This window comes from Chenopodium album, chromosome 19 (assembly GCF_948465745.1).
Source record: "Chenopodium album chromosome 19, dcCheAlbu1.1, whole genome shotgun sequence".
Lineage (NCBI taxonomy): Eukaryota > Viridiplantae > Streptophyta > Magnoliopsida > Caryophyllales > Amaranthaceae > Chenopodium > Chenopodium album.
The window spans coordinates 30007399-30026987 of NC_137852.1; the positions used below are offsets into that span (position 1 = coordinate 30007399).

At 37.2% G+C, this 19589-nt stretch overlaps 2 protein-coding genes across 2 annotated transcripts; both read right to left on the reverse strand.

The window, feature by feature from the left end:
- Positions 1-4546: 4546 nt before the first annotated feature.
- Positions 4547-5933, reverse strand: LOC145594234 (uncharacterized). Its single transcript, XM_081650569.1, has 4 exons — positions 5790-5933; positions 5476-5694; positions 4665-5355; positions 4547-4581 (listed from the first exon to the last, which is right to left on the reverse strand). The coding sequence occupies exons 1-4, from the start codon at positions 5931-5933 to the stop codon at positions 4547-4549; spliced, it is 1089 nt and encodes a 362-aa protein (XP_081506695.1).
- Positions 5934-9348: 3415 nt separating this feature from the next.
- LOC145594235 (uncharacterized) lies at positions 9349-16793 on the reverse strand. The gene is made up of 8 exons (XM_081650570.1): positions 16380-16793; positions 16067-16292; positions 14649-15407; positions 12945-14217; positions 12634-12841; positions 12271-12525; positions 11515-12165; positions 9349-9891 (listed from the first exon to the last, which is right to left on the reverse strand). The coding sequence occupies exons 1-8, from the start codon at positions 16791-16793 to the stop codon at positions 9349-9351; spliced, it is 4329 nt and encodes a 1442-aa protein (XP_081506696.1).
- Positions 16794-19589: the final 2796 nt, after the last annotated feature.

Sequence of the window (19589 nt, forward strand, 5' to 3'; positions counted from 1 at the left end):
ACATACCATCATCTTCATTTCGTATATGTCCTTAACTGGCATGCGGAAAAGCTTGTCGCATACTTCTGAGTAGGCAGTGAGCTCCAATGTTCTAGTGCCATCAGACACATCAAAAGTAAGTGTTGTTCTCTCATTGTAAATTACTAAATTAATGTAATTTCATGTTGGACAGAATAAACATTTGAAAGTTTAATGAGTTAACTTACTTGCTGAATTTCTTACCTATAAGCAGCATGAATTTCCTTTATTGAGCATGCTATGCAATTGTAAACTGTTCCAAGAGCAAGATCTGTTCGTTTTCCACAATGGGAGCATCCAATGTATGCTCTCAATTTCTTAAATTCCATATTAGTAGCAACAACATTCAACCAAAATACTTCATGTGGAAGTGTAGCTGCTAACTGCATCGTATATATATTGAATAAGGTTATTGTTGATGTGTTTATGGTAAAACATTTATCGAAACTATATCAGTTATGTATTTTGATGCTACTAATCATTTTATAGATATTTTGTAAGATTGTACCTTCCTCGCCTTTAGGCGGCCTATAGTTGTTACAGTTTTTTCATCTGTTGGATTGAAGGCTGCCTTAATTTTGTGTTGCTCATTGATTAGCATAGTTCGATGTTTCTTTGCCCTATTTGTTGTTTAAGAAAAGAAAATGTCAGCAGTTGAAGGTTTTGTCATTAAATTTGTAGACAATATTGAGTATTATCATCAAATCGTGCTTTTTACTTACAACAGAAATTATAAATTGTGCTTCTTTCAGCTCATAGAATTTATATTTCAGACATTGTTAGCCTAACATGTGAAAAATTTCATAAATTCAATTCTATAACACCTTACCATTCATTTAATGCTTTTGCTTTGTCACCTTCAGGTTCTTTCATGATAAAAGTTGACATACTTGATTCAAGTACAAATCCTGAAATTTGAAGGATATCAACATTTTTTGCTGTGATTTTGAAATTTTACATGCGTTATCAGTTCGAAATCAAAGTGTTATCTAAATTATCATCTAACCTTGTCGAGTTACATGACGCAAAACTGATTACTTGAAAAGGTTCACTACTATTTGAGACAGCTGATTCTAATTGTTCCCCAGCAAGATCATTCCAAGTGCAAACTTTCATCGGTTGATCAGTACTGAAATTAAGAGATTTTTCACAATATTCATATTGTATTGATATTGTATAGGATAGCTCCCGCTGAACTATCGCCCAGCTCCCAAGGTGCGCACTCACTGCCGAGAGAGCAACTAGGATGGGCTCATCAGCCCGATGGAGTCAGCCCGCAGAGCTGACTAGGCCGAACTCTCCATAAAGGAGATAGTACACCTATAAACAGAGGGCAAAGTACAACGGAATGGGGGGTTAGACACTCAAGTTATTATACTTTCTATATCTCTCTAAGTACAATTTCTCTCTCTAAACACTCTCTAACTTAGGCATCGGAGGGGGGTTCCTCGAGCCACCCCGAGGGCAGTTTACATGTGCTGCCGTGTGTAGGTTGTCGACGAGACCCAGCTCACCCAGCAGAACCCTTGGATCCACACCTGGAACAATCAGCGCTAGAAGGAGGGGAAGGATCATCTAACCTTAGGTTCACCAACTGATCAAGGGACTAGATGACAAACCACCATGGCCGGAGAGGAAGCTGTGCAAACACCTATGCAAAAAACCAACGACGCCAACCAAACACCACAAAAAACACCACCAGTAACCCTTGATCCAAAAGGATCTGCCGAAAAACTCAAATCCCAATCAGTTCAGTCCAGTTTAGTTCAGTTCAGCTCATAATTTCCTTCTCTCATAAAATATCTATTTCACCTCAATTCAGTTCAGTTCAGTTCAATTCAGCTCCAATCAGGTCAGTTTAGTTCAGCTCAGTTCACTAACTATGAACAGGCCCTAAGTAGCAGAATAATATAAAAAACTAACGCAAATTACAAATCTATGTTTAAAAAATCGTTGAACTTCTAAATCGTACAAATCTTGCTGCAATTGGCCAATTTATATGGTCACATGTAAATTAATCCGATTGCTTAATCTGTAGGTCACATGACTATCTATTTAGTGAATTGAAATTTTAATAGGCATATGGTGTATTATTCGTATAAGCTAAGAGATGAACTGAGGAATAGTGATATGACATTCAGCTAAATGTACCCCATATTTTTTTTATTTATTTATTTTTTTGAAACAAAATGTTCCCCGTATATAATATATTTTCCCTTAATTTAACTTAGGAAAAATTGCCCCCAATAATCCGACCTTTTGCGCGTCCGCTGAAAATAATCCCACCTATCGATTATTTTTTAATAATCCCACCTTTACCCCCCGATCTTTTTTATTGGTCCCTACAGGTTACCTTACCTATTGTAGCCGGTTTTGGGATGAAGTGGCTTCCAACGGTTATAATCCTTTTAAATTCCCTTTAAAAATTGCCAGGTCAACAATTTTGCTTTCTCTTTCTTTGTTCTCTGTTCTAAAAAAACACCTCCCCCTCTAATTTTCTTCTCTTAATTCACTTTTTTCTTTGTTAAATCTGTCGAAAATGGCTAGTAGGAGGCATAATGGGTCAAGTAGTTCTACTTCGTCAAGGAATTACGGCTTAGCTTTGCCAAAATTGAAGTGCAGGTGTGGTTTGGAAGCAATTACTCATACGGTTAAGAATGGTGAGAACGTGGGGTTGAAGTTCCATGGATGCCCTAGATGGCCTGTAAGTTCCATGTGTATTGCAAAATTATATGTGTTTTATTAATTATGTTTTATTAATTAGGGTTAATTAATCCAATTGAATTGGGGATTTCAATGTAGGGTTTTCATTCTAATTGAATTGGGGTTTTTTTTTTATTTTTTTTGCAGGATGGTGATTGTGGCTTCTTTGAGTGGGCTCATGTTAACCCCAAAGTTGTTGATGACCTACGATTACAAGTGTTTGAAACAGATACTCAAGTTGCTGAAAAGGAAATGGAGATTGATTTCCTTAAAGAAGAATTGAAGAAGGTCGAGAAGAAAATGGGAAGTAAAGAGGATGAATTGGATGACACCAAAATGGAGCTTTGCCACACTCGAATTGAATTGATGAAGGCTACAAAGAATGAAAAGAATTTTTCCATTGCTCTGTTGGTTTCTTGGATTTTCTTTGCTTTCATGATAGTGATGTTGAAGGCATGACTGTGATGTAATGTAAATGATTGTAGGTAGTTAAACTAAGTGAAGTTAGTTTAGTTTGGTTAAGTAATGTGTTGTGGTCATTTGTGACATGTATTGAGCAAAGACCTAGTTGTTATGTAATTAGCAAGACATTGATGAGTTAATGAAAGTTATTTTGACAATTTTTTTGCACAATAATTGAAATTCAGACATATAGCATAATCACATAGTTGCATAAGTTCAACAAAAGATGGTGACATTGTCTTGCCTAACATTCATACACAAAATACATCATGAATTGGGTGTAATTGTTGTAGGAATTAACACACCCAACATGATCAAAAGACAGTATCCAAAAGCTTTACATAAACATAGTTAAGTCTAATTTAATACACAAGCCCTAAAAAGTGACATGAAACTATTGAGTTGGTCCTTGCAAAGTGGAGGTCTGGCTTGTTTGACTGCACTGAAACCAGTCCATGGCTGACCTTGTCCTTCTTTGATTACCAAGGGTCTGCAAACACATATAGAAGACACAGATACATTAGGTTTTTGGCTAATTAACATTAAACACATATAGACAATGTACAGCTACTCACATTAGTGTGGGCTGTTCCATCAGGTGCAATGTACACATCTACACCTTGTGGAATCTACACAAAACACAAAAAAATCAAGCACATAAGCACACACTAAGAACAGGTTTAGGGTCTAATTGAGGGATGTATGAGAACAAAAAAGAACATGGGTCCTTCCCCTTCCCCTTAAGTCACCCCTTGCCCTTCCTCTGGTCCCACTTGCAGCACCCCTGTTCCCACTTGCACCACCTCTGCTGGAGGCTACAACATTTGAAACACCTCTTCCAGCAGAAGCACCACTCCCAGCATCAACTCCTCTACCAGCAGCAGTAGCCCCTCTCCCACCAGCAACAGCACCTCTCCCAGCACCATCTCCTCTACCCCTTCCACCCGTAGAGCCCCTTCCCATATTTATCATTCTTCCCCCTCTACCTAGTATGGTGGGTTGAGCTGTTTGGTTGTAGTGACTTGTATTAGGTCCTTGGGGTGCAGATGGCACAACCTGACTAGCTTGTGTAGATGGCACAGCCTGACTAGCTGTTGACGGCTGAGTTGATGGTGGAGCATGCTTTCTAGGCTTCCTCTAGCCCTTTTTGGAGCAGGATTAGTTGGCTGGACATTGTCCTTGTTGGGTCACTTTCTTTTATTATGTCCCTTAAGCTGGCAGAGTGAGCAAGTCATCTCAATCCCTGTTCTGGTCATTGTACCAGATTTCTTAGGGTTCTCATGGGGTCTTTGATTCTATTTTTTCTTGGCCATCCTAGGCCAATTTTGATTGGTGGCGGAGCAATTGATTTGGACACTTTTGGCTAGTGTCTTTCACCTTGAATTGGGGGAATTGAGCCTGCCATACACAAGTAACATGTCACACATACACATACACTAAGAAAGTCATACACAAATGGTGAAATGGTTTAGTTATTGTACCTGCATAAACTGACATGTAAGTGTCTTTCAAATAAGATGAGTGCACATACAAATCAGGCTCCTTTCCCACAAAATAGATGCAGGCAACAACATGACAACATGGGATGCCAGTCATGTCCCATTTTCTACAAGTACAGCTCCTTTCTTCCAACTTCACCACCAACTGATCCAATATGTAGCTAACATTGAAATGATTTTCAGAAGAAGGGTACACTTCACATTCAGCAGCCTTTGTCTTCTCAAAATCCAACTTGACTTGAATCCTTGGATAGAGCACACCAGTAGCTTTCATCATGGTCTGCCTTTTCACTACCAGCCTTTGCATCAGTGAAGTTCTGATTTCTTCTAACATGTATAGCAAGTGTTTGGTCCTTGCTTGAATGATGAAACCATTAAATGTCTCTGCAATGTTGGAAGTTATTGCATCTGTTTTGATAGCAAGATTGAGGAAAGCTCTGCAAAACAACTGAGGCCTATGCAGCTTGAAGTCATTGGCAGCATCAACATTAAGAGAAGTAAGCTTAGCCATGTTCTCTTCATAATCAGCTTCATTGTAGCTCTTTGCAATATCCCAGAACAACAATTTCATCTCATCTCCTCTATATTTCTTGTGCCAGTGAGCAAATATATGTCTGGCACAGTGTCTATGTTCTGCCCTAGGTAGGACAGTTGAGACACTACTCACAATAATCTACATTTGCACAAAAAAAAGCCAAAAAAAAAGAACAAACACCAAGTCAAAGTTTGCACACAACATAAACTAGCCTATGTAAACTATTAAAAATAAATGAGTGCAAAGTTAAGTCCATACCACATGCTCATCTGAAATGATTGAGATGCCTTCCCCTTCTCCAAGACTCAAGCACATTGCTACCTTCCTAAAGAACCACTCCCAAGAGGAGTTATTCTCTCCTTCAACCACTGCCCAGCAGACAGGAAACATTTGGTCATTGTTGTCCCTTCTAACAGCAGCCAACAGATAACCCCCTAAGACAGTCTTTAAGAAGCATGCATCTACTACCAACACTTTCTGCACCCTTGTATCCACCCATTTTTAAGCTCTTCAAAGTGAATGAACAACCTTTGAAATACAGGTTGGTCTCATTGTTTTGATGGTTCAGTTACAAGCTCAATCTCTGTCCCTGGGCTGCAGTTTTTAATCTCTTTCAAGTACCCTGCAAGCTTGTTGTAGTGGTCATGCATTGACCCATGTAACAACTTATGAGCATTGTACTTCACCTTGTAGGCAAAGTCTCTGGTCACCAACATCTAGTAAGTTTTCCTGATACACTCTTGTATCTCCTTTGCAGGCCAATGTGGCCTGGATTTGAAGACATCCAGGAACTGCTTTGCAACCCAACGAGATTTGAGCTGCCTGTTTCTCTTCATGTTTCTCTGACAAGTGTGTCCCCCTTTCACTGTCTTCACCACAATTGTTGCTCTTCTTGTATCCCAGGATGCATACACATAAAAAGGATAGCTCTCTATGCACCTTACACCCAATCTCTGAGATCTTTGCTTGTTGCTCACAACAAAAGACACATCTCTGCCCTGAAGTATTCCATACTTAGCAACTGCATCTTTGAAGTCCTCTCTGTTGGCAAACTTCTACCCAACCTTCCAAACAAATGTGCTAAAGTTTGTATGCTTAGACACTAAAAGCCCTAACCTCATCTCATCCCTAGAATCAACTCCTCTTCATCACCACCACTGTTGAGAGGGGTATGTATTTCTTCATCACTTTCTTCAAAATCACTCTGAGCCCCAACTGCTGCACTTTTTCCAGCTGCTGCACTTTTCCCAGCTTCTGCCCTGTTCTCAGCAACTTCTTGTATGCTCAAACCCCTAGCAGCCTCCAATTGTATCTTCCTTGCAATTTCAACTAACTGGGCAGTTGTATCTCTAACCCTCTGCCTAGCTATATTGTACTCCTCATCTCCACTATCAGACTGATATTGCAGATCTTCATCCAAGATCTCTTCATGTTCCCTCTCATACTCCTCCTCTAACTCCTCTAAAGCTCCAACCTCTAATTCTAAATCATCACCATCAGCATCTGCTCCCTGCTCCCCATCTGACTCCACATCATCATCACTATGATCTGAGTAAACCTCTCAAAAGAAAGGCTTTGAGCTCACTCCCTTGCCCTTGTTAACCAGTGGGTTGTATGGAGGGTCTTCATGGTCACTCTTAGTGCTATAATCTGGAATCAGGTCATTAATTGGGATGGGGCTATCTGGCCTAGAATCTTCCCACTCATATGACTGTACTGGGTCAGTTTGGGTGTTTGAGGCTGCTATGATAGAAGAGAGAGTGGGGAGAGCTGTTGCACTTGGTGAACTAGGGTTTATAACATATTTAACTCTAAAAGTGCCACTACAAGAAAAAAATTTATTTGCTACTAATAATTTGATGCGTTTTGTGCTATTCGCTGCAAATTAAAGCATGTTTTCCCTTCTTTTTAATAGAAATTATTAATTTGCAGGGGTGAAACATTAAATCCGCTGCAAATCATTCATCTTGCCTATACCCCCCAAACCCTTATTCCTTTGTCATTTCATTACTCATTCTCTCACCCTTCACCGCCGCTCTCTTTCCTCTTTCCTCACCAGATCGACTTCATCTTTCTCAGTCACCGTCATCCTCACCGGCGCTAACCGTCATCTTCGCCGCGAACGCTTCACATTCTCTCCACCACTGTGAATACTCTTCACCGTCACGTTCTACTTCGATCTTTCAATTTGCTCCTTAGTCTATCTCATATACATGGATCCAATTCAAGTAATCTCTCGTTCTCTCTCTATTTAAAGATTTGAACAGGTTTGTATATAAATTCTAGGTTTAATTTGATGAATACAATTGTGCGATTATATTTAATTGATTTTAAAATTGATTATTTTCAACATCATTATTAGATCTGTTGTTGTATATAATTTGATTTGATTTTTTAGCTTGTTTTGTATTGATTTTTATCTTAGTGTTGTTTATTGTCTTGAATTTGTGATTTGCCTAATATCGAAAAAAGCAATCTGATGCGAGAAAGACAGGAACAACTAGTACGATTTCCAGCCAATTCATCGCCTTGCTTTCGCTGATGTTCAGTCTTTAACATCAATTCCTCCGCCTATCGTCACCGCTACTAACTCTTGGAATTTCCTCGTATCTAAGTCTAATTCTACTCTCAAATTATGATTTATCTCTTTATTCTCTTGTTGAATTAATTGATTGAGGTTTTTGTATGATGAATTTGAATTTTCTGGTGATTGTCTTATTTGATTAATGTTGGTTGATTGACATAATTTGTGTTGGTATATGAACTTTAGGATGAATGACGGAAACTATGTGATTTCTTTTGTTGTTGTGGATGTTTTGTTCACTGGGGGTTGGGAATTGGTGAATGCATATGAAGTTTGCCTTTTGTAATCTCTAAGTTCTCTAAGTTATGGCTGGGATATATAAAAGAAATTGTCTCCTTCTTGAAGTTGGGTGATTAACTGCAATTGCCCTTTTGTGTTACCTTTTGTGTTATAAGATAAATCAACTTTTAAAATTTGTGGGGATATTTTAGTTAGGAAATTAAGCTTCTAGTAATCTGTAAATTTATGAATACAATGAGTTTTGAAATTATTAAGGAACAAAGTGTGGGATGGTGAATCTATCATATAGAAAAATCGCGTAAATTGGTTATAAAAGGTGGGTTACAAAGGGCCAGGGTTGATTTATTATGTGCCTTATTACTATACTTTAGAGATTTGCCATGATATTTCTTCTTTTCTATGATATTTGCCATCATACGAAGCAAAAAAAAAATATATATATAGTGGTGACTAGTTGACTAGTGCATGTATAAATTTTACTAGTTTGAGTTTTTTTTTTCCCCTTTTCTTTTCTAATATTTGGTGTATATATATAATTCTTGGATTTGTCTTTTAAGTATCAAAAGCCAATTAAACAACTTCAGATTACCATCTACAGATAGTGCCCTGTGCATTTCAGCTTTGTGTTCTTGATTATGTTATTTGGCTAATGTCTCTTGCCTCTCCATCATAAAATCAATAGTTTGCGGATTATATGTTGTTTTAAGGATAGTTTTTTTAACATATTTAACTTGGGATATTTGCTAATTATATGCAGGATAAAAGCACAAATTTTCAATTGATAATGTCAAATGATGATCAAGAATAATTGCTGGCAGCTCGACCCCATTGTTGTTGTTGGCCGCTTGACGCCACTACTATTGCGGCTGCTCTTTTATTATGCTAAGCTGTTGAAATGGCTGATGTATTGTAATTTTTTTTTTTTTTGATAAAAGTGTAATTATACAGGCTTTTGTTAATGGGAATATTTAAGTTACATATGCCTTTGAGTAGCAATTTAAAGTGTAATTTGGTACTTTTCTTTTTTCTAGTGCAATTACGTCTTAAGAGTAGAAATTTTTTATATAGCAGATTATTAGCATATTAGACAAATAAAAATCCAACAATAACATATTTAATTATTTGCAAATCAAAATATTAATTTGCAGGAGTTAATGGAATTAACCGCTGCAAATAAATCTATTAATTTGCTGCATATAACCAACTGCAGCAAATGAATCAATTGATTTGCTCCCCTGGCGTTTGCTGCCACTCCAAAAACGCAGCAAATAAATCATTTTTGACTGCTGCAAATAAATGTTTTTCTACTAGCTTTGGTTGGATAAGGTGTTGGTGGGTGGAGTGGAAACAGATTTAGTGGGAGCATCTTTTTTTAACTCAACAGTGGGAGCATCTTTTTTAAACTCATCAGTTTTTGGCTTTAGTGAGCTGTCAGGGGCTTTTTGGGAAGGTTCATTAATTGTCAAAGGCTGACTTTTCTTTCTTGGACTAGATCTAACTTGTGGTCCCCTATTTATTGGTAGTTTTTTTGGCCTCACTGTTTTGGGTTGATTCTTTTTGGCTGAAGCCTGTAGCTCTGGGGGGAAGGCTATTGGGTCATTGTCATCATGCATAACATATACCTCCACCCCTTTGTACTTCTCTACAACTTGAATCATATCCCTCGTACTTTTATCATCTGTCTCCTTCCTCAAACCATCCACCATACTCAACCCAGGAACCAAGTATAAAAACCCCTTTATTCTACCATCATATCTAGCACACTTCATCACCAACTCAACCAAATAAAAGGAGCGAAGTTCATCTGGGTCTATGCTAAAAGTTTTCCCCTCCCCATTCCTATAGCGCAACTGCCCATTGTTACCAGTCTCAAACACACCTTAATGCCACATTTTAAAGGTATCTTACCCATACCTAAATTAACATGCACTAAATTACAATCAAAATACAACAACCACCAAAAGCATGCAATAAAAATCCAGACTTTAAGAATCAAACACCACTACCATTAACAAACACATAAAGCGCAAATTTTTAGCCAAAAAAACAACAATTCACAACCATACTGAACAAATACATTGCAATTACTAGCATAAATTCATCAACTTCCAGTTCAATTGATTAGGTTTCGAAATGTAGACGCAATGAATCGCAAATTACATGCAAAAGTTAGGGTTTAGCAACTTACCTAAAATGGCGAAATTTAGGAATTAGCTGTCGCAATTCCGCCAAAAATGGAAGCTTGAGACTTTACTGCAAGGTACGATAGTTGTTGAAGCTTCAATTATGGCTGTTGATCTACTTGGTTCCCAATTTTAATTGCTCTGTATAAGAAGTTATGATGAGAGAGGGAGAAAGTTCAGAAATAACAGAGGGTGGGTGGGAGAGTGATGACCTGTCATGTTTAAGAGAGGGAAAATTAAATACCCAAGTCCACATCACAAGTGTTTACCTTGTTAGCCGGTTTCATGTAAACTGGGACCAATAAAAAAGATCGGGGGGTAAAGGTGGGATTATTTTCAGCGGACGGGCAAAAGGTCGGATTATTGGGGGCAATTTTTCCTTTAACTTATTATTTAACATTGTCGATATGCATAATTTTTTTTAGAAAAATAACACATACATCGCTTGCATATAAATCTAGTAAAATATTATGTTAGTGTATATATATGTATATTCTTGAGTCTATGTACACTCTAATAAAATTTTAGGGTACATAGGTGTGCCTATGGAAAATAAACTACAACCTGGTTACCCTAATAACAATTAACAAATATCCAAAACAAACCTAAGCTAATTGAAATTAATCAAATCAGTATTGAGAAACTAAATAATTTATTCTGTATATGAACTTACTTGAACTTATTAAAAACTTGATCAATACACTCCAATAATATAATCCGGCTCTATATCAAACCACATGACTAGATATATGATTGTATGAACACCCTGTGATAGAAGGGGGCTCCGTCCCCGTGCACCTTATCTCACTTATCACATTCGTCTTTAGTTATATTTAGCATAAATTAATTTTTATATAATCCTTTATAGAAGTAAAGGTAAAGTTAAATATAAAAAACTAAAAAAAATATATAATTAATTAATTTCTATTAATAGGCCATAAAATCAACAAATGACTGCCACGCTAAATAGTTATATGTGGTTATAAATATACACCAAAATATTTTTTTTTTTTTGATGCAAACGAGAGGCTAAGCCCCGGGAAAAAATAACAAGCAAAAGAAACTAAGGAGGAACTAAACGTGGCAAGGCCACCCCTACTACATCATCATGTAAAATACGTCCTAAAGCTATAGGAGGGAATTGAATCAACTTTATTTTGTTGTTCTAGGAAACACCTTGATTAGCAAGCCAATCTGCAGCTCTATTTGCCTCTCTATAGATATGGTGGACTTCAACTCTCCATTTAGGGTCTTCTAAAAGCTTCTTGCAGCGTCTGATGATGTGCACACCTTCCCTTCATTTGAAGCATCAGCCTTGTTCATAGCTAAAACCACAGCTTGATTATCAATTTGCACTTGCAACATTACAACTCCCATGCGATCTGCCAACTCTATCCCATACTCCATGGCTCTAAGCTCTGCCATAAAATCCATACTAGCACCTAAATTCATTGAGAACGCATATCTCAGTTTCCCAGTACAATCACGAAGAATACCACCACCACCATCAGGACCAGGTGCGCCTTTAGTCGCTCCATCTGTTTTAAGGGCTAACCAACCATAAGGAGGGGCCTGCCACTTTATGTAGACTTCTTTTCTTAGATTCAGACTCAAGCTAGCCTCATTTGTATTCTCACCAAAGACTCTCCGGGTTTCTTCAAACCTTGCCAACAGAAACTTACCAACTTCAAGTGGAATATCATTGGTATTGCCAAAGACAACACTATTTCTCCACTTCCATATCCACCACACAACAATAGCAAAGTATGTTGGACAAATTTCAGGGAAGAGATCGTTTCGAACTTGTACCTTTATATTGCGCACAATCCACTGCTTGAGAGTTCCTTCCTTAAAATCATTCGTGTTTGCTGGCCCTCCTACATGTCTCCAAACATCTCTTGGTGCTCTGCAATCATGCAAGACATGAAGAACAATCTCCTCCTAACCACAGGTTTTAAACCAAGGTTCAGTTGCAATACTACGCTTCACTCTATTAGCATTAGTTAGGACCCTGTCATGAAGCACAAGCCATAAGAAAACACGCACTCTCTGTTGTACTCTTAGTTTCCAAGCAAGCTCCCAACTTCCATCTTTCAATTCTGGTTGATCTCTATGAATAATGTGAAAGGCAGATTTAATAGTGAATTTGACATTCAAGCTACAACCCCAATAAACCAAGTCCCCAACATCCGGGTTTGCTCTTAGCACATAAGCATCAATTAATTTGAGGGAGTCTTCTGGGAGCAGGTTTGCAAAGAGATCCCACTTCCACCCTTCATGCTGATCCCACAATTCTTCCACCTTAGCACCATTTAAATTCTCAGATATTGCTGCAATAGTTTGCTCACGCAAAGGGGTAGGAGTAGCCCATTAGTTATCCCAAAAAAGGGTGGAGCTTCCATCACTAACAGTCACTCGAGCTCCCTGATTAATAATTTTGGCAGCTTCTGAAATCCCTTTCCACACATTTGACATGTTTGCCTTTCCTTCAAACATGTTCAAGTCACATAGACCCTTACAATATTTAGCACGAAGAACCCTTGACCAAAGAGCATTGGGCTTCAACATCATACGCCATCCCAATTTAGCTAGAAAAGCATCATTAATATTTCTTGCACTACAAATGCCAATCCCACCTTGTTCCTTGGGAAGTTGGAGACAATCCCACGACAAAAGATGAATTTTTCTATGATCTTCATCCCCTCCCCATATGAACTTACGATTTTTTTTTGTCCAATTCATCACAAATGGTTCTTGGGAGCTTGGCGGTCTGCATAGCATAGGAACTCATCGTGTTAAGGGTGGATTTTGCCAGTGTTATCCTACCAGCTAGGGAGGGATGTTTCGTTTTCCATCCAGTCAATTTTCTATCCATTTTTTCGCAGAGGTAAGCAAATTTGCTTCTCATTACTCTGTTAGTAAAGTTCGGCATACCAAGGTAAGTACCCAAATCCTCTGTTCTTACAATATTCAGCGCTTCACTCACACACTGTGCAACATCATCTGCCATATTTCTCGAGAAATATACCCTCGACTTTGGGTAACTAACTTTTTGTCTCGAGGCACCACAAAATCTGTCGAGGCAACTCTTGATTATCAAAGCTTGCTCTACGCTAGCATCCGCAAATAAGATGATATCGTCAGCAAAACAAAGATTAAATAGTTTTGGACCATGTCGACAAGCATACACCGGCTTCCAATTGCTGCTTATAATTGACTCTTCAATAATATAGTTAAGCCGCTCCATACACAGCACAAAAATATACGGGGAGAGGGGATCCCCTTGTCTTATTCCTCTCCCCGGCTTAAACACTTGGGTAGGCTCACCATTCCATAACACACGCATAGAAGATGTAGTAATGCACTCCATTATTACCTCTACAAGAAGGCAAGGGAACCGACATTCAAGAAGTGTATCTCGAATAAAATCCCACCTCAGTCTATCGTATGCCTTCTCGAAGTCAATTTTAATCGCCATCATACCCTTTTTACCTTGCTTATTCTTCATAGTATGTGTTACCTCTTGCATAATGACTATATTATCAGTTATTTGTCTCCTGGGAACAAAACTCGTCTGAGTACAAGATGTAAGGTGCGGCATCATGGGTTTAATCCTGTTTACTATAGCCTTCGTTATAATTTTATAAGCTACATTACATAGGCTTATTGGTCGGAAGTGGGAGGCAAGTTCAGGGGTATCCAACTTGGGAATAAGAACGATAAAGGTTTCGTTTAAGCGATCCGGAATGCCTTTACCAGCAGCAAGAGCATCCAAAACCACCTTGTAGACATTGTCAGCTACCATATCCCAGTGCTTTTGATAGAAAAGCGCTTGATAGCCATCCGGTCCGGGTGCTTTAAGTGCTCCCATTTCATTAACTGCTCTTTCCACTTCACACTTTGCAAAAGGCCGAGACAAAGCATCATGGTCTCGATTTGTGAAGTCAGGAAAGATACCAAAAGGGATGTCAACAACAGTTTGCTCTTCTTCATCTGAAAATAAATTCTTGAAAATAATTCACAATGGTCTCTTGCACTCGATCCTTTTCATAAATCCAAGCTCAATCACTCGATTCCTTTATAGCTGTGATTTTATTTCGCCATCTTCTAACAATAGTACTTAGATGAAAAAAGGAAGTGTTCCTTTCTCCATCTCGAATCCAATCCACTCTTGATTTTTGGTACCACAAAATTTCTTCTTGCTCGACAACATCATCAAGTTCATGCCGCAACTTAGCCTCCAATTTAATTAAATCACGAGATTTCTGTTGTGCTAGACACTTTTGTAACCCTTCAATTCTAGCTTTAAGATTTCTCTTTTTTTTTAAAAAAAATATTATGGAAGGTATTTTGATTCCATTCTTAAAGATCATGAGAAAGCTTTTCAAGAAGAGGAACCAAGGGAGCTTGTTTATTCCATTTACTCTCAATAAACTCATGAAATTTTTCGTGAGTTAGCCATGCTGCCTGGAATTTAAAGGGTCGATTTACCGATCCAATTGGAGCAAAGCCGTAAGGGGAGATCGACACAGGGTAGTGATCTGACTGAATAGCAGGGAGGTTCTTTGACTCTGCATTTGCAAACCTTAAACTCCACTCACCATTGCAAAGAGCACGATCCAATCTAGCACTTGTTCGAGTATCAACAGACTTCCCTCGAGACCAAGTATGACAAGGGCCACTAAACTCAACTTCAAGTAAACACATGTCTTCAACCCACTCATTAAATTTGGCAGTTCTCCTTGAGGTCTCTAGACAACTTGACCTTTTTTCATGAGAAAACCTTGTCTTGTTGAAATCCCCTGCTAACATCCAAGGTTTATTGGGAGAGGCTGCAAAATCTTTTAATTCCCGCCAAAGATCAGCTCTCTTCATAGGGTCAGGGCTCGCATAAATGGCAGTGAAATACCAAGGTTCGCACCCTACCTTTTTTATATCCATGGTAATAAACTGGCCGTGCTTGTGAATTGGCTCAACCGTGATTAATTCTGGCTTCCAGTATATCCATATACCCCCACTAAATCCCTGAGCATCCACTCTTGTATGACCAGCATAACCAATTACAGTAGCAATATGATCAGCTTGTTGTCCCCCCATATGGGTTTCAACAGGTGCTATGACATTAGGTTTATTAGTCCTAACAATATCTTTAAGTGCTATAATAAAAGCACGACTCCCTGCACCTTGCACGTTTCAAACCATGAAAGAGATAAGCAGTGAATTTGGTGCAAAATTTGGAGTTGCATCATCCATAGAAACATGAATAGAGGGGAGTGAACTCACATAAGCTTCTCTTAATAATCGAAATAAACAATTAACTTCATTGGGTAGACGAAGAGTGACTACAAGTTCCAGTGGCTCTGGTATCGGCTCCATCACTATCTCGATTTGGACCTCTAGAATATGGGTTAGGGGGTCTGCTATGCCCAGGTAAGCTACTTCCATCGGTTGACCCACACACAATATTTTGTCTGTTGGTATCTTGAGAGGAATTACATTCGAAGGTGGGGGAAACGTGTGATTGCTCCATTATGCTTGCATCTTGACTAACCCTCAAAATATCCTCCGTGTTTACTTCTTGTGCTTTTTTAGTAAATTGATCAACACTCAAATTCTCCTTCCCTACGGGTTGGCTTATTGAAGGAATTTGAATAATACTTTTTGTGGCTTCCACATTGGTGATAGGGGAGAGTGGTATATTATTATTGTTATTCTGCTTGGAAGATTTTTATGAATCTTTTTTTTGATTTTTTTGAGATTTTGAATTTTTTTGATTGGTTTACATCCATATTTCCTTGTTTATCTTTAACACTTTGAAAGGATAAATTTTTTGGAAGATTACCAAAAAAATTCTGTGATTGGTCTGCTAAGTTAACAATTTCCACATGAGATTCTAATTGGCTTGCTGAAAAAATTCTAGTAATATCCTCCCTTTCCTTATTATGTTCACCCAAAATATTATCTTTTGGTAACAAATCTTTCTCATGCTCATCACCATCCTCATTTAACTGAGCTAAGGCCGCAAATTTCGAAGCTTCCCCTGGGATCACGGCTGATTTTTTTGGCAACTATTCACCCAAATTTTTTGCAATATTCTGGGTGTCTTTTCCTGTCACCGGAGGTGGCTATTTCGGCCTCACGGTTTTCTTCCTCACCGGCTTTTTTACAAGCATCCAAGATCCATAATCATCCACTTCTTCTGGCCTAATTTTAGGTACATTATGCTGCTGCAAGACAGTCTCATTCAATTGTTCATTAACCCTATCAACCACCATGTCTTCACACATGAGATTCGAAGCACACTTGTCCTCTGTATGCCCAAGCTTTCCACATTTGTAACAGAGCATTTTAATACCCTCGTACTGAATTCTCCATATCTTACCTTTTAGCAAAAACTTAGCAAGCAAAGGTTTAGAGAGGTCAATCTCTACACTAAAACGTGTAAACTGCCCCCTCTCAGCATATGCCGTAGACCTGTCTACTCTGATTACCTTCCTAATCTTTTCTCCAACCTTCCTTAGAAAATCTTTGTCAAAATATTCAACAGAAAGATGAGGAATCCTAACCATGCTGTAAGGACATTGATTGAAGCTTCCTCTGGGATACAATTAGGTGTACAATAACACCAAAATATTGTACACATACATCCGTGAAATCCTAGCCTTTTTACATGTTAGCTTGAGTAAAGCTCCATTCTCTCCTCAACTACTATATAGTTACATAGATAATTTCATATCTTAATTTATTTTTTTTTAATTTTCTTTTGCTTCTATCTTCTTTCTAGGTCATTAATTTCTCACTACCACTACTTATTTATTCTGTTTTTCAAGGTTATTATATAAAAAAAATACTCAAATCATTGTTTTCTTTTATACTCAAAAAAATTGAAAAAAATAAATAAAAAAGTTCTCCAAGAGTGATGGAAGGTGAAGGTGAATCAAGTGCGAGTGTTTACGTGATACAGGAGAAATAAGAAGAAAATATATTTTAGTTGGTTTTAGTGGGTAATTCTACTAATTAGCAAAGTTATTATTTTCATCTTTTGTCCTTTTGTGATTAGAGAGAATCTTTCTGTTAGAGGTCATACCTTATTAATGCACCTTAGGTTGTAATTGAAGATTTATGAAATGAATTACAATTTTCCTCTCTAATCTTCTCTTTCTCTCTCTACTCTTCTCTCTCCTTTCTGTTACTCCTCTGTTCTATCCTTCTTCTGTCAACTTTCTTCTGTAATTCATTTTGGGCTAAACCTTAGCTCCATCAGTAATATAAGGTTCATACCTTATCAGTGGTATTAGAGCTAACCGCTGCCCTCCTCATTTGTCCGACTGTCCTTATCTTCCATGGAGGTGCATTGTGGGATTCTCCAGGTTGACGATCGTTGTCAAAATTTGATGAAAAAGATGGATGATAAGAACACGAGGTATGGTGAATTAATGACTGTGATGCGTTCTATCCTAGCTGATATGCGCAATTGTTCGGATTCTTCACCTAATTCGGCTCCTCGATCTTCGATTCATGATGTCGAATCAACTCCTAACGTGACCTTAGGTATGAAACCCGAACTCCAAATCCCTAAATTTGATGGTTCTGATCCTAGATTGTGGATTAAGAAATGTTGCAAATATTTTACGCTCTATAAGATTCCAGATGATCAGAAGGTTATTTTGGCTTCCTTTAATATGATTGATAAAGCTGCAAATTGGGTTTCTAGTTATTTGTCTACTCGTGTTGTTGTGGATTGGTAGGATTTTATTATTGATGTGCATGACAGGTTTTAGGATTTGAATTTGGTTGAGGATTTTAATAAACTTCAACGGACTAGTAATGTTGAGTCCTACATTGATAAATTTGAGAATGTTGATAAATTCACACACCTTGATTCTGATTTTGATGATAATTTTAATCTGGTCGTAGTTGAGAAAATTGAGAGAGTGAAACAACTTGATTCCGTTATGAATAAGTCAAACACATTCTCAAACAAAGATTTTTGAATCGAATGAAAGTCAACCACATTCAAACAAAGCTTTTTGAATCAAATGAAAGTCAAATACATTCAACAAAGCTAATTGAGTCAATTGAAAGTCAAACACATTAAAACATAGCTTTTTGAAATAAATGAAAGTCAAATGCATTCAACAAAGCTAATTAAGTCAAATGAAAGTCAAACACAATCAAACAAAGATTTTTGAATCAAATGAAAGTCAAACACATTCAAACAAAGCTTTTTGAATCAACCGAAAGTCAAATGCATTCAACAAAGCTAATTGAGTCAAATGAAACTCAAACACATTCTAACAAAGCTTTTTGAATCAAATGAAAGTCAAATGCATTCAACAAAGCTAATTGAGTCAAATTAAAGTCAAAAACATTCAAACAAAGCTTTTTCAATCAAACGAAAGTCAAACACATTCAAACAAAGCTTTTTGAATCAAATGAAAGTCAATTGCATTCAACAAAACTAATTAAGTCAAATGAAAGTTAAACACATTCAACAAAGCTTTAAAAATCAAATGAACGTCGTACACAATCAAACAAAGCTTTTAGAATCAAATATAAGTCAAACACTTTCAAACAAAGCTTTTTGAATCAAACGAAAGTCAAATGCATTCAACAAAGCTATTTGAGTCAAATGAAAGTCAAACACACTCAAACAAAGCTTTTTGAATCAAATGAAAGTCAAATACATTCAACAAAGCTAACTGAGTCAAATGAAAGTCAAACACATTCAATAAAACTTTTAGAATCAAATGAAAATCAAACACATTCAAAAAAAGCTTTTTGAATTAAATGAAAGTCAAATGCATTCAACAAAACTAATTGAGTTAAATGAAAGTCAAACACCTACAAAAAAAGCTTTTTGAATTAAATGAAAGTCAAATGCATTCAACAAAGCTAATTGAGTCAAATGAAAGTCAAACACATGCAAACAAAGCTTTTTAAATCAAATGAAAGTGAAATGCATTCAACAAAGCTAATTGAGTCAAATGAAACTCAAACACATTCATACAAAGCTTTTTGAATCAAATGAATGTCAAACACATTCAAACAAAGCTTTGTGAATCAAATGAAAGATAAATGCATTCAACAAAGCTAATTGAGTCAAATGAAACTCAAACACATTCATACAAAGCTTTTTGAATCAAATGAAAGTCAAATGCATTCAACAAAGCTAATTGAGTAAAAAAAAATTCAAACACATTCAAACAAAGCTAATTAAATCAAATGAGAGTCAAATGCTTTCAACAAAGCTAATTAAATCAAATGAAGGTCAAATGCATTCTACAAAGATTTTTGAGTTAATTGAAAGTGAAACACATTCAAAGATAGCTTTTTGATTCAAATAAAAGTCAAACACATTCATA